This window comes from Corylus avellana, chromosome ca3, assembly GCF_901000735.1.
Source record: "Corylus avellana chromosome ca3, CavTom2PMs-1.0".
NCBI classification, from domain to species: domain Eukaryota; kingdom Viridiplantae; phylum Streptophyta; class Magnoliopsida; order Fagales; family Betulaceae; genus Corylus; species Corylus avellana.
The window spans coordinates 22663656-22679356 of record NC_081543.1 but is presented as its reverse complement, the minus strand read 5'-3'; the positions used below and the strand labels follow the sequence as shown (position 1 = coordinate 22679356).

Genomic DNA, 15701 nt, shown 5'->3' with positions numbered 1-15701 from the left:
GTTTATAATTATGCGATTATTTTTATTTAGTTGTTTCTTTTTGTTTTTATGCTACATGTTTTCGTGGGAGTATAGCTTTGTAAATAATTTTGCATCCATGCGAGATGTGGAAGTATGATATGAGAGCCTCCTGCCTCTAGATGTGTTATTATGTGTGTGTGTAATATATATACATGGCACTCCTCTGTGGATTGCTTGTTTACAAGATTATGCATAAGATTTCAAAGCATTTAATGCATGTTAATGCGTGATGTTTGAAGCAATTGGAATACCATCACATAATAGAGAAACAATTCTTTGCTATTTATCCTGAAATTTAAAAAATATATATATAAATATTTATCTCATTTTAAAAGGATGAATAAAAAAAATACCAAGTATTAGAAGTGACTGGAACATGAATCGTTCTGATCAGTGCTGCACAGCTCTGAACATGGCCCTGGGTTGACCAGATGAGAACCTCCGGTTACATCGGAGCACTTCCAAGGAGAACTTCTTGGGCCGGTTGGTGTGGAGCCATGGAGATTGATGTTAGAGAGGCAAATCCCTGTAAAAGGAGAGTTCTTCAGGCCTTTTATCAAACCCGCTTGCAGAACCTTCACACCCCAGACATTCTTGATAGTGATGTCCTTGACAACCGGGAGAGCATTTGGGTTGAATCTGTCATCAGGGTGGCCACCAACGTCGCCTGCAATCTTTATCCCCTTTCGAGAATTTTCCATAAACACATTAGTTATTGTTATATTTCTTATGAACCCTCCCCTACCAATGTTTGTCTTCACATGGATGCCAAGTCCCATGTTGAAAAGGTTTATATGTTCTGCCAACACATTCTCAACCCCACCGGAGGTTTCACTTCCAATTGCAATTCCAGCAAATGGGGACGATCCTGTTATCCGTCGGATTGTGATGTCGGAGCTACAACGACCATAAGCAATGCCGTATTCGTCCCACCCGCTCTTCACAGCCACAAGATCATCTCCAGTTGATATGTATGAGTCCTCTATGCACACATGAGAGCTTGAATCTGCATCATAAATTGTAACAGTATTCAACATCGGATGTTGGAGAGGATCATATAAGGAACTAAATCTATTATTACCTGGATCAATGCCATCAGTGTTGGGAGAGTCAGATGGAGCCAATATTGTAACATAGCGGATAACTACATTGCTGCAGAAAAAGAAAGATGTATGAAATGATATAATGGACTGCAAAAAACATAAAAATTTAACTACTGATTCGCAGCCACTTGAATAATGTAAATCCAATTCATTTGTTGAATTAGTTGGCAAAGTCACTGTAAATTCAGATATGTCATACACAGAATTGGCCAGCTTAACATTACTGGACTGCAGGCAGCTTCCTATAAAGTTTAAAATGCTGCAAAATTAAATATTTAACTCCAACATTCTAGAACAAATTATTTATGGTAGACATCAAACATATGTATATATGTATATATCTATATATATTGACACACACACACACTTCAAGAGATCCTTATAATCAGTAATTCAAAAATCAAAATTGGACAAATGGAGCTTCAGCTTCACCCACCAGTTGAGAGGTTCAAAGTGGAGCCACACATTTTCTCAATTTCTCTTAAGATGTTTGTGATAAAGCTTTGCAAAATAGAGTCGAATAGTTTTTTACCTGCAATAGACAGGGTGAATGTTCCAAAATGGAGAATTCTGGAAAATCACATTGGAAATGATAATGTTTCTGGAGTTCATGAATTCAATGAGACTCGGCCTAGTAAATTGAAGAGTTCTCTGCCTCCACATGTTCCACCAGACACCTCCTTGGCCATCAATTGTCCCATTCTCACCTATGAAAACAACAAATTGAGAAGCCAAAAAGAAAAAACAGAAGACAAAGATTATAAAATGTCATTTGATACTAAAAGATGTAGTTTAGGATGAGATTTTTACATCACTGCATGTCAAAAAACCCACATATACGTGCTTCATTACTGTAAAGTAAAATAGTTACATATTTTTATTTTTGGGAAAACTACACTTACCCTCTCGATATGATATCCGATTTGCAATCATTTAACTTTAAAAAGTGACAATTGACCCATCAAATTACCATGCACTTTCAATTTGCTCCCTCTGTTAGCATTTTTTGTTAACTTGAACAAAAAGTGCGTCATGTGACCCACACGTGACTCAAATTGTCGATTAGGTGTTTGGGCTTTGGGCGGCAGTGTAGCTCCAAAGGGCTTGTGCGGTGGCGCAAGGCAATGCTTTTTGTGGTTGACAAAGAAAGGTGGTTCCAAGCTTTAAGCAGAGTGCAGCTGGCTTGGGATGCATAGGATCACACAATTGTTGATATGGGATGCATAGGATCACACAATTGTTGATAGAAAACAATCACAGAAGGTTCTGATACCAAATTTGATGCAATACATCAACAAAAAACAAGTAGAAAGTAGAAGGGAGAACAGGGAACGGGATGGAGGGAGAAGGAGAAGAATAAGTGGGAAATGGAGAGGATAAGCAGGAAGAGGAAAAATACAAGGGAGAAACAATCGTCAAATTTGTTTATTAATCAAAAGCTCCCAAAAATAGTACAAAAATAGGTTTAAATAGACTGAAAAACTAAACTCTAACCTTAGTCACACTTAGACTGACAACCCAGTAAAAATACCATAAATTCCAAAAATAACATAACCCAAAGTCTAGTAAGTAAATAACATAATGATAAAAGAAAAATGCAAAATAACAAAAGCCAATAACAAAATCTCCAGCTCTCAATCACCCAGCCACTAAGTCATAGGTTGGGTCATCCTTCGACGTCGATACACGCGTGATTGGTGACATGCATTGGTGTCCGCACCACATGGCTTGGTCATGCATCTCTCAATTATAGGAGCCCAAGGCCTGGCCATGGGTTTCAATGGCTGTATTTTCACATGGGCAATTTCAGTCATATGTGGTTCATGTAATACATTTGCCGTCCAAGTTAAGTTAGTTAACTAAACCAACAGAGGGGGCAAACTGAAAGTGCTGGATAGTTCGAGGGGATCAATTGTTGCTTTTTAAAGTCTGGTAGGATGATTACAAATCGGATGTCAGTTTGAGAGGGGTAAGGTTATCTAAATATTGATTATTAAACCATTTAAGATGCTTGATGCTTCAGGAAACAGAAGGGATCTATTATTAAGCATGACAAGCAGTTATGCAAATTCTTGTTGATACCCACCAGTGATTATCACGTCACGAACGCCATCTGCATGAATAAAACTCTGATACCTTCCTCCAGGGAGCTCCCTCCCCCTTCCATAAGATGGCAAAGGAGCAATTAAAGGCCAATTCCCAGTATCCTGAAGCATCAATCAAGGAAGAAAGATCAAGATATCTATGATTTAAATAAATAGATAAATAAGCAAGAAAGATCAACAGATCACATAAATTAACAAATCATGGGCCAAGGAATAAAGCAGTACTCATCTAAGGCTTTCAATTGTTTTACCTTTTTCCTTCCTTAATTAGAGAAAGAATCTACCTCAATGATATCTATACAAGGGTCAATATCTATAGAAGTTACATTTGTCAGCACCCCTCCTTAAAAAGGAGGAAATCACCCATTGACCCCAAAAAAAATAATAAATAAACATAATAATGATGTTATAATGCTGGAAAAAGGATAGTGCTGTAAATAATTGTGTTGTCCTCATTTATTTTAGTTAATAGAATTTAGTCATATTTGTAGTATTCTACTATAGAAAGAAAAAGAAAACTCTTCTTAATTCTTAAGAATAACAATTCAAGAAAGATTGACTAGGATTTAAAATGATTGCCTTTAGAAGGATCTTTTTTGGGAGGTGGGAGTCAAGAAAATAAGTGTCTAAGAACTGTATCAAGCCTCTTATAAATAGAAATGTTTAATTAATTAATTTAGACCAGTTTATAAGACTTATTGTGCCTAAGAAGCAGTAGAGTGAGATGTTAGATGTAATATGACTATTCTCCTTTCATGTGTTGGAAGGTTTGGTTTGTGAGAACTGAACAAATTACAAAAATATAACTCACCATAAAAAAGAAAGAAAGGAAAAAACTTTGTGTGCAAGACAATTGCGCGAGCATTGGAGAAATTCTTGTATCCTTGTGTTTCAATTTTGGGATAGCAAAACTTATCTTTTTCTTTTTCTTTTTTTTTTTTTTTCCTTTGCCAATTATTTTGTTTCCTGTACATGACAAAATTCTAGGGTACCTATTTCTTTGGTCTTATTTGTTTCTGTTTGTCAGCTTTCTATAAATTAGTCCGGCTCCCCCTCTCCACCACTGCTAACATGGGCTCAGGATATGCGACAAGCTTCAAGGACTAGGTCACTAGGGTGAAGATTCATATTATGAGTCTCTTTTAGGTGTTATGGTCCAAGAACCATACTGACCCCATAAGTAACTCTTAATTACAGGAGACCTAGTTCAGATTTAGGATATTGAGTAGGATTGATCATTGGGTCAGCTGGAACCGATGCAGTTTGGCCAGGTAAACCCGGCTACCCATTGGTCGGTCAATAAGATTTCCCCCCCCCCTACATTTTGTTCATTCAAATCAGCCGCACATCTGCATCTCTCATTCTCTTACCATCGCACATTGTTTGACACCCCTTATTTTCCTTCGTTGGCAGCCGCTTTCTCCGCCCATCTCTCCCACTTCAATCGCCAACAACCGCTTTTCTTTTCTTTTCTTTTCTTTTTCAAGTTTCTTATAGAATTATAGTTAAGGGGGTTGGTTCAGTAGGGTTACCAACCCCCAGGACAAAAAATCCCAAAGAACCATGTACGTGAACAAGCCAGAAGCACAAGTAACCATACAACCAGCATGCACTTCCTGTCCGCGTACATTAGCGTCTAGCCTTCTAGGTTGCATGAACAAGAATCCTACCCTCTTATTGCAAGGATCGCAATTCACCCCGGTCAAAAACCCATTCACCTGGTTCACTGAGCTTCATGACAAACCGATCCGGTTTCAATCCTATTCACTCCAGTTCAGTCAAGTTTTTTGAACCTGTTCACCGGTTCAACAGGTTTCCAAAGCATTTTATACCGGTTCAACCCAGTTTCATAACATTTTCAACCAGTTCATTTGGTTTCAGAGTATTTTCAACCCGGTTTACTCCGGTTCTCAAAGCAATTTCAATCAGTTTAACTTGGTTTCAGAGCATTTTCAACCAGTTCATTAAGTGTTTAGAGCATTTTCACCCCAGTTCAACCCGGTTTCAAAACATTCTCGACCCAGTTCTCCGGCCACCGAATCTGGCAATCTTACAAGATCAATTCCTTTTTTTCTCCAAACTCAAGCTTACACCTTGAGTTTGAGGGGGGTTGTTATAATATTTAGGAAATATTATCTAATTAGGCTTTATTTTATTTTTCCTTTCATGTTAGAATGTCTTATGTTCTCCTTTATTCTGTTTCCCTGTAGGATTTATTCACTTCGTTAATTATTCTAGATTTTACTCGGCCTTTACTCAGCCTCTTTTTAAATAGAGACCTTTTGTATTATGTAATATACATCAATAGTAAAGATATAGCCCTAACGCTTCATCATTAGTTTCTTTCTCTCTCTTTTTCCTCTTCTCTTTCATATTTTATTATTTTATATTTTAAATAAAATTCTGTATAGGAATGACAAAAATATGCTGTACCAGTACTCCTTTTTTTTAAATTGTCGAGTGCAGATTTGTGTAACTTACTGATGGTGTGCGTTTACTATATAATAAAACAATACCTTCTATTGCTATCAAAACAACATACAAGTATTGGCATCCTACATGTGGTAATGGAATAAGCAATATTATAAGTAAACTAACGGTTATTAATAATACGACAGGACCACCCGACAGATATCTAGCTGTCCCATTATCTTGTTTCTTTCCACTGTAAATGCAATGCACATGCAACCACGCGAAACCAGACCCACCATGTTATTTTTCTTTTTAAGCCAGGACCCATCAATGGTTGTTGCACATATCTCAATCCCCAATGTTTTTTTACACCATCACTCTCGCTAGGCCAATCAAAACCAGATCACCAAGCAAATAAAATTTTCAACAGTGCAAGGCAATAATGTAACAATAATCTGGAGATTTATTATCATAATCAAAGACATCTTTAATCAAGTTTAGGAGTGAGATAATTAATGAGATTATGAGTACCTGAGTGGCTTTGATAACAGCACCTCTAGCCAAGTAGAGGGTCATGTGGCTGGTGAGATTGAAGCTCTCCGTTAAGTAAACCCCAGGAGGTATATAAAGCAGCGTGCCACCTCTCCTCCTCATGTGCTGAATCCGATAAATCGCCTCCAGAAACGCCTTCGTATTCAACGTCCGTCCGTCACCGACACCCCCGAAGTCCGTAATCGAGATCTTGTCGTTCCGGTACTTCATCGGTGCCATCCCCGAGCACGTTATCATTTCCGGGAGCGCCACAGAGTTCAGAATCGGTGCAATGGTTGAGAAGCAGAGGAAAACCGAGAAGATGAAGCAAAGCATTTTCGTAAATTTAAACTTTTTCTATGGGCGGTTAGCGGAGGTACGAATTTTTTCTGTGTTTGTTTAAAGGAATGCTTGGGAAAGCCAAAGAGAAAAGGTACAAAAAGTGCTTTAGAGGACGACTTGGAGAAGATTGAGAGAAAATAAACAAATAGTGACTGATTGAGAGTGATTACAGGGGAAAAAGAACAAAATTACTTGAAGATTTGGTTTAGAATCTTCGAGAGAGAAAAAGAGAGAGAAGATGTGTGGTAGATCTGGAAATGGAACAAAGAGAAAGCTCCAAAAGAGAAGCGTTAATGGAGATTAATCTGCATTAATATTATATAATTGAAAAGGAAAATGTTAAGACCGACAAAAGTGACACATTGAGAAAGAGAGAGACCTGTGAGATTGAGCTCTGACGAAGCATCGGACGGCTGAGATCGGTTTTGAGGAAGGAATCACCGGAGTTCAACAACGGAGCTCTGTCCACAGGTGAGAGAGTGAGAGTGAGAGTGAGAGAGAGAGAGAGAGAGAGAGAGAAAGGGGAGAGCAGAACACAAGCTCAGAGGACACACCGACAAGGGGATGAAGTAGTAAATAAAACATTGACACCTACATGGGCCAACAATAATAAATACGACTTACGAGTGAGACTTAAAATAAGCACGAAAATGCTGTGATAAGTGGGAGTCGACACGCAGACATTCCAACGGCATTATTTATCCATTTTGGATCCGGCTTCAGGGGTTAAACGGCGTCAAGTTTATAGGTCTTTACTTATACGTCTCGAGTGTAGAAAAACGACGAGTTTAACCCAAATTAATCCGTACCCTTCAATATATATACAGCAGACACTGAAGCCGGATCCATCTATTTTTTCCTTTGAATGTTTACTTTTTCAATATATACAATTTTTTAAATAAATTTTTACCAAAAAAATAGAAAAAAAGATTAAAAAAAATGCTATGGAGCTCATCTAAGGCCTTGTTTAGTTCGTGAAATAGATTCCTGAAAAAGAATGGCTAATCCTACGGTATAACTATTTTTTTATTTGGTTACACATTATTCTTGAGAATAGTTTATTCTCATAGAACTACTAATCTCATACACACACGATTAACTAAGCCATTCATTTTTTAGTGGCTTAGTTAATCCTTAAGGAATCGAATACATTTTTTAAAAATACCTTATAATTTTTTTAAAAAATTTTAAACTTAAAACAAAACAAAAAATATAAATATAAAAAATAAAGTGGGGTGGTTGGCCACTCACAGAAGAGGTCGGGAGTGGTGTGACCACCCCCGTCGCATTTGTCGGAGTGGCTGCGGCTGTTGTGCAAATTTATTTAACTCACAAGTGCACAAATCGATTATAGTTTAATAGATTGCAAGTGCAAGGTCGAACCCACATAGAATTGTATTTTTGAAAAAACAATTTAAATTTAAACTAATTAAATCCTAACCTAGTTCCAAAAATGTTTTAAATTTTGATTTTTAAAATTAAAAGACAAACATAAACTAATTAAAATAAACTAAGAGATAAAAGACTAAGGTTTGGGAATTCACATTCATCGAATCATAACAACATACTTCCATGTTTATCAATATTAATCTGAAGTTCTCACAATTAAAATCTTAGATATGTTTTACTATACTTCAACAGTTAATCAAAACCATCTCATGTATCCATTCATTGCACAAATCACAAAAGAAATCCAATATCAATTAAATCATCAGATGTATCTGTAAAACACAAAAGATATCCAATCTTAATTGAAGCACCAAATGTATCCGTAGAACAAATCATAAGGGATATCCAATTATTTAGGCAAATAAAATCAAGCAATCAATTATGTGAAATTATCTTAAATCATCAAGTGTATCCTTAAATGATAAAAAATATTCAAGAATCACTCCACACATTGAAAAGAAGTAAAACAATTGAAATATTAAACCTCAATAAAATCGGATAAATAAAGACTTACATAAAAGTGATGTCGTTCTTCATCGGTGAGGCTTCATCCCCAACCTTAGTTGGGAATTTAGCTCCACATAAAAATAAAACCTAAATCTAAAGAAAACTTAAATTTAAAAGAGAAAAACTGTAGAATTTTGCTCTTTAGAATTTTATCTATTTTCTTAAATGCAAAGAAGTCTATTTATAGGCTTAGGAAAGTCCTAAAAGCCCTATTAAACCTAGATAATTTGGAGGTCAGTCTCCTAGTCAAAATAGGAGTCTGAAATCGGAATAGGATTCATCCAGATTTGTGTCCTTTAATTACGGGGTAATTTTGGCATAGTAATCGTCCGAATTAGAAAAATTATATTTCACAACGAATTGTAGTATTTTGAGTTAGCTTTCCAATGCCATTTGAATCACTTCAATCCAATATTTTAGTGGAAAATTATGGTCAAAATACTGAGACGTGTGCAAAATATGAATTTGAATCCAATCCGAAATTTTATCCAATCTGAACTTTAATCCAATTTAACTTTTTCTTGGATTTGGTTAAACTTAACCACATCATCTAGGTCTTCTCAAAGTATGCTTTCTTCCAAACTTTGCATTTTTTTCCTTTAAAGCTATAGTTTTTATTTAATGACCTACAAAACATTAAAAACACAAAATATTAAATAACGCGACACAGCTAAAGGATTAACTAATGTAAATAAAGGGGTCCAAATATGCAATATTTGGCACTTATCAGCGGCCACCCCCCGCCGCTTCTGTTTGGGGGTGGTCGGCCACCCATTTTATTTCAGTTTTTTTTTTTTTTTTAATATGAATTTGAAAGAAAAAAAATGGGGTTTTTCGTAATTTTGATTTAAGTCCAATCTTTGCATGCATGTTGTTACCAAACTAAGGAATACGAATAGCTATTATATTCCACACTCTTCTATTCCTAGTAGTAACTATTCATTTTCCAATGAACTAGACATACCGCAAACCAAACAATGCCTAAATATAAAAAGAATCGCTGTAGCATTGCCTTTTTTTTTTTGGGGGGGGGAGGGATGAATAGGAGAATTTCATTATATCAAAACTCAAACATGCCGTTTTACATGCCTTTACTCAAGGCAAAAGAAACACAACTAGAAACTACCAAAAAACAGAGCAGGAATAACCCAACAGTTCACACCTTCGTCCAAAGCAAAACATAATAAACACCTAAGAATTAATTCTTCTCATGCGCCTAAGCTAACCCTACCCCACTCCCACTTGGTTTTATGATAACATACAAGAATTGTGCTAATTTAGCCTAAGAGAATAGTGGGCATTGCATTGAATTTAAAGAATATTTTCAAAGAGCAAAACTAATGTTATCTATCTTTTCGTTACAATAGAATAAATACAAGAGTAAAAGCAAACATTAAAATACAGCTTCAGTTACAATCCACTCCAACTCATGGAATTTGAGAAGATGCTACGGCACATGCATTAAGGAAAGAATCAGACATTCACCAAAGCACTTGTTGCCATAATGACCACTAGCATTAAATCACTCCAGTAATGTCCACTAACATTAAACCACTTAAGCCCAATATCTCTTTAGCTTGCACCTGTGTCGATTGAGCTTGCACATATGTCGGTTGCTTGGTTTTCTTTGGCTTTTGGTTAACTTCATCACATAACATCAAGAAACATTAGGAGCAGTAATACTCCCCCGCAATAGCAATGTTGGGGATCAAACATTGAGATTGGATCTGAGAAGTTGAAAACGATGGGAAACCAATGGTTTATTGAGTATATTGGTAAGCTGATCTTTACTGGACAAAAATTTTACTACAAGTGTTTTGGAAGCCACACGATCGCGAACAAAATAATAGTCAATCTCAATATGCTTCGTGTGAGCATGGAAGGCTGGATTGGAAAAAAGATATGTAGCCCCAATATTATCACAATAGAGAATAGGTGCCAACGGTAGAACAACACTAAGTTCTCGAAATAAAGATTGAATCCAAAGTAACTCAGCAGCAACATTAGCAACAGCTTTATACTTAGCTTCAATGGATGAACAAGAAACAGTAGGTTGCTTCTTGGAACTCCATTACAAGAGATTTGAACCGAGAAACATACAATAGCCAGAGGTGAATTTTCTATCATCAGGGCAACCTACCCAGTCAACATCAAAATAGGCAAATATTTGTGAGGAGAGGCAACGCTTGATGAGCAAACCACAATTGTAGATTTTAAATAACACAAAATCCTCTTTATGGCAGACCAATGGGTATCACAAGGAAAATGCATAAACTGAGAAACTTTGCTCATAGCAAAAGAAATATCAGGACCCGTGATGGAAAGATATTGTAAAGCACCAATAGTACTACGATAAAGGGTAATATCTGAAAATTGGGATCTAGAAAATTTACTGAGAGAAGTACTGGCAGCCATGGGTGACGTGATGGGCTTAGCTTCCTGGATATTTGTCCTTGCCAAAATATCAGTGATATAACGAGATTGGGAAAGCAATAACCCAGCAGGCACACGAGTAACAGCAACAAGGAAGAAAGTTAAACCTCCAAGATCCTTGCTAACAAAATCCGCAAACAACATCTTGATTGAAGACATAATAGCAGTAGAGCTTGAGCTAGTAAAGATGATGTCATCAACATATACTAGTGCAAAAATAGTAACAGCGCTAGTCTTAAGAATAAATAAAGAGCTGTCTGATTTAGAGCCAATGAAACCCAACTCTAACAACCAAGAACTCAAACGGTGATACCAAGCTCGTGGAGCTTGCTTGAGTCCATATAATGCTTTCTTCAAGAGACAAACAACATCAGGGAATAAAGGATTGACAAACCCAGGAGGTTGATTCATATAAACAGTCTCTTGTAAATGGTTGTGAAGAAAGGCATTGCTCACATCAACTTGTCTAATACACCAACCTACAGAAACAGCCAAGGAAAGCACAACACGAATAATGATTGGCTTAACAACAGGGCTATATGTTTCAGAAAAATCAATACCCGCTTGTTGGTGAAAACCTTTTGCAACAAGGCAAGCTTTGAGCTTTGTAGCGTTCAACACTACCGTCAGAGTTGCGTTTAATACGAAAAACCCACTTTGAACCAATAATGTTCATTGAAACAATCTTAGGGACAGGGGTCCATGTTCCAATTTTAATAAGAGCATTAAATTCATTAGCCATGGCAATGCGCAACTTGACATCCTTGGCAGCTTGAGTGTAGGAGGTGGGCTCAACCTCATAACTAATCAAAGAAGTAGTGTAAGGCAAAGGATAACGAATTGTCCCATCATGGAATTGTTTGTGTTGATAGATATTGTCTTGAGCACGAGTCACCATAGGATGAGTAAGTGCAGGTGGAGTAGGAGACATGGTTGGACTAGATGAAGTAGATATGGGTGAAACAATTTGACGAGGAATAGAAGTTTGGGAGGTTGAATCACCTGAGACAGAATTGAAAAATGATGGGGTTAAACCAAGAGATGCAAAACTTGGTGATACTGTAGTAGGTGCATAATTGGAAAAATTTCGAGGAGTGCAAGAAGAATTTAGATGTAAGATAGGAGGGAGAAGGACACAAGAGGAAGTTGGAGATTGAGCAGACTTAGAAGCAGACTGAAAGGGAAAACACTCTTCATTAATGATAACATGACGTGAAATGTATATAGGGCTAGTAGGAATGTGAAGACATTTATAGCCAACATGAGGTTTGCTATAACCCAAAAAAACACAAGAGGGAGACTGGAAAGACAATTTGTGATTGTTATATGGCCTAAGGTAAGGCCAACACTCACAACCAAACACCAGCAAAAGATTAAAATCAGGAGATTTTTTAAATAGTAATTCAAATGGGGACTTGGAAGGATTAACATATGAAGGTAACCTATTAATCAAATAACATGCCGAATCAAATGCATCATCCCAAAATTTTAAAGAGACATGAGAGTGTGCAAGGAGAGCAAGTCCGGTATCTATGATATGGTGTACCTTTTGTTCCACACTCCCATTTTGATGATGCGTATGAGGACATGTTTGACGATAAGAGATGCCATGAGAAGAAAGAAAAGTACGCACAGGGATGAACTCCCCGCCGCCATCTGTTTGGACAGATTTGATGACACAATTAAAGAATTTTTCTACTAAAAGTTTAAATCGCGTAAAAGTATAAACAACCTTAGATTTGCAATTGAGAGGAAAAATCCATGAGTAGCGACTAAAGTCATCAACGATGCACAAAAAATAACGTTTATTATTTCTTGAGAAAAGAGGGGCAGGACCCCATACATCCCTGAAAAGAAGGTCCAAAGGACCTTTTGAAACAGATGAGGTAACGGGAAAATGAAACTTATGAAGTTTTCCTTGTTGACAAGAAGAACACACTGAGGAAGCCTTATTTTGATGTGACTAAAAGATGATGAGTAGAGAGGATACGACAAATCACACGAAGAGCAAGATGACCCAATGATGCAGCTTGACTTAGTAGGCTGCAGCGAAGAACAACAATAAAAGAACGGATAAACAATTCCAGATCTAGATTCTATCAAAGATCTAAGAATTCTTCTAAAAACAATAGATACTCTCTAAAGTTTAAAGGAAAAGAGGAATAAACTCAACTCTGAGTATTCTCATTAATCAAAATCAATAATAATCAACAACCGTCTTCTTTGGAGGCTATAAGCATATATTTATAGCCCAAAACCCTAAACATAATAAAATATGACATAAATACCCCAAAAACCCTAAACCTAATAAAATAACGAAATAAAGGCTCCCAAAACCCTAATCCTACTAAAACAAGGAAATAAAGACGGCTTAACCTAATTAAAATGCGGAATATAACATAAAAAGCTCCGTGTGCGATCGATCGCAGGTAGAAGTGCGATCGATCGCAGTTCCAGGGACTTGGTGCGCAAATGTCTGGAATTGCGCTCGATCACAGGTACATGTGCGATCGATCGCACTTCCAGGGACGAGTATCACCATCCCATATGCATCATTCTCCCCTGGTTGGAGAGAATTCGTCCTCGAATTCGGCCGGTTCTTTCCACGATCCTTCGGATGTCCAGTCAACTCATTCCATTCTCCTCTGTTCAAAATCACAACAAGGTCACATCCCATAATAAACATGATGGCCTTATTCATCAACACACCGCCACGCTTATATTGAAGACCCTGCGCCTCCCCTCATAGTGTAGGCTTGCCATGCTCTTGTCGTGCCTTTGCCTTCCCACATGCTATAAGAATTCCCAAAGTATTCACAAAAACCCCTTCACTCTTTGATAGACAAGTCGCCTCCGCCCCATAGATCTCATCACAACTTTGAATAAAAGTTTTTGATAAGATAGCATCTACTCCAAGGAAATCAACTTCAAAATCAAAGAATTCTCGTTTAGGACATTCATCAAACACTTGTTGTATATAACTCACCTCTTCGTCGGGATAGGTGTCATAGATTGGTGGAGAGGCCCAATCTACCAAGCAATCTTCTTCAATAAATCCATCTTCTTCCTCCACCACAATCGATTGGCTCATAATATCCACCGCCTCTCTAGGCACCACCTCCTCCATCTTCCTAGGTACTTATTTTTGTGGAAATTTTCTATTTTTCTCTGCCACCATGAAGTCTTTGGGTTGCAAGCAACCTTGGAATTCCGGTGTATCGAATTCGAATCTACTTACCCGCAGATTGGCATAAGCTTGCGCAAGGTGCTGACATCCGTGCGTTCGGCGCTCTGCAAAAGGGTTTCTAGATCCGTTCTCATATTGACCACACAAGTTGGATAATTGGGTAGTGAGGTCTTCAATTTGATCCCTCATAGCCTTGAATTGATCCTCCGTGTGTTGCCAAGGTTCAGCGATAGATTTGCCTTCCGCCTCCGTGAATAGCGGTCTTGGTTGGTGACGACAATTGTTGGGCCCACCACTCATGTGCCTCAAACGAATCGTCGGTTGCTCCTTATGTGCTGTCTCTGTGCACACATCCACCTCGTTCATGTCTGCAAAGCGATTGCTCCTCCTTATTCATGAAAAGTAACTGAGCTCTGATACCAACTAATGCAGCGTGACTTAGTAGGCTGCAGCGAAGAACAACAATAAAAGAACAGATAAACAATTCCAGATCTAGATTCTATCAAAGATCTAAGAATTTTTTTAAAAATAATAGATACTCTCTAAAGTTTAAAGGAAAAGAAGAATAAACTCAATTCTGAGTATTCTCATTAATCAAAATCAATAATAATCAACAACCGTCTTCTTTGGAGGCTATAAGCATATATTTATAGCCCAAAACCCTAAACATAATAAAATATGACATAAATACCCCAAAAACCCTAAACCTAATAAAATAACGAAATAAAGGCTCCCAAAACCCTAATCCTACTAAAACAAGGAAATAAAGACGGCTTAACCTAATTAAAATGCGGAATATAACGTAAGCAGCTCCGTGTGCGATCGATCGCAGGTAGAAGTGCGATCGATCCCAATTCCAGGGACTTGGTGCCCAAATGTCTAGAATTGCGCTTGATCGCAGGTACATGTGCGATCGATCGCACTTCCAGGGACAAGTATCACCATCCCATCTGCATCACCCAACCGAGAGTGCCATTTGTCCAAAGAGATCACCAACGAGAGCAAAAGAAGAACTACCTTGAGACACATGAGAAGGCCACAGGTAGAGGCCATCCTTACTCGGGCCTTGGAGCAGCAATTTCCCTGATTTGAGATCCTTAACACGAAAACAAGTAGGGTGAAATTCAATAAAAACTTTGTTATCACGAGTAAATTTATTGATAGAAATTAAAATTTTCTGAATGTGAGGAACATGAAGCAAACTTTGCAAGGAAAAATTATGATGAGAGAGATCATTGGTCAAATGATGAGTGGCAACTGTATCGTGATACCATGAAGGATCAAAAACCACATGAGGGGTAGTAAAATAAGCAGTTGGACCTTGAGAGTCACCTTGGAAAAAGTGGTCAAATTGACTATAGCATTTAGCAGCCGAATGCCTTGTTTTGCCGCAAATTTGGCACACAGCACGAGTGGATGAATTGGAGTTTAAAAAATTGCTTTGTTGAGAAGAGCCACGTCCTCTCCCTTGTCCCCTACCACGTCCAGCATGAGAGGTGCCACGAAAATTTGGGGAACGAGAATTGGTGTTGGTTGAAGAGAATTGACGATGTGCTACATTCACGCTGGATGAGGAGAGATCTAGAGCAGAATGATGTAGCTCAATCTGTT

The 15701-nt window shown here is 37.6% G+C and overlaps 1 protein-coding gene across 3 annotated transcripts; it reads right to left on the bottom strand.

Moving 5' to 3' along the window:
• Window positions 1-328: 328 nt before the first annotated feature.
• Window positions 329-7111, bottom strand: LOC132173830 (probable polygalacturonase). Of its 3 annotated transcripts, none has more exons than XM_059585453.1 (6): window positions 6894-7111; window positions 6173-6765; window positions 3211-3331; window positions 1657-1831; window positions 1103-1173; window positions 329-1027 (listed from the first exon to the last, which is right to left on the bottom strand). In XM_059585453.1, exons 2-6 carry the CDS (start codon window positions 6506-6508, stop codon window positions 381-383), a joined length of 1350 nt encoding a protein of 449 aa, XP_059441436.1. In that variant the 5' UTR covers window positions 6509-6765; window positions 6894-7111; the 3' UTR covers window positions 329-380. The 3 variants fall into 3 exon arrangements, with proteins under 3 accessions (XP_059441436.1, XP_059441437.1, XP_059441435.1); XM_059585454.1 differs by having other exon boundaries at window positions 6173-6975; window positions 7069-7088; XM_059585452.1 differs by having other exon boundaries at window positions 6173-7111.
• Window positions 7112-15701: the final 8590 nt, after the last annotated feature.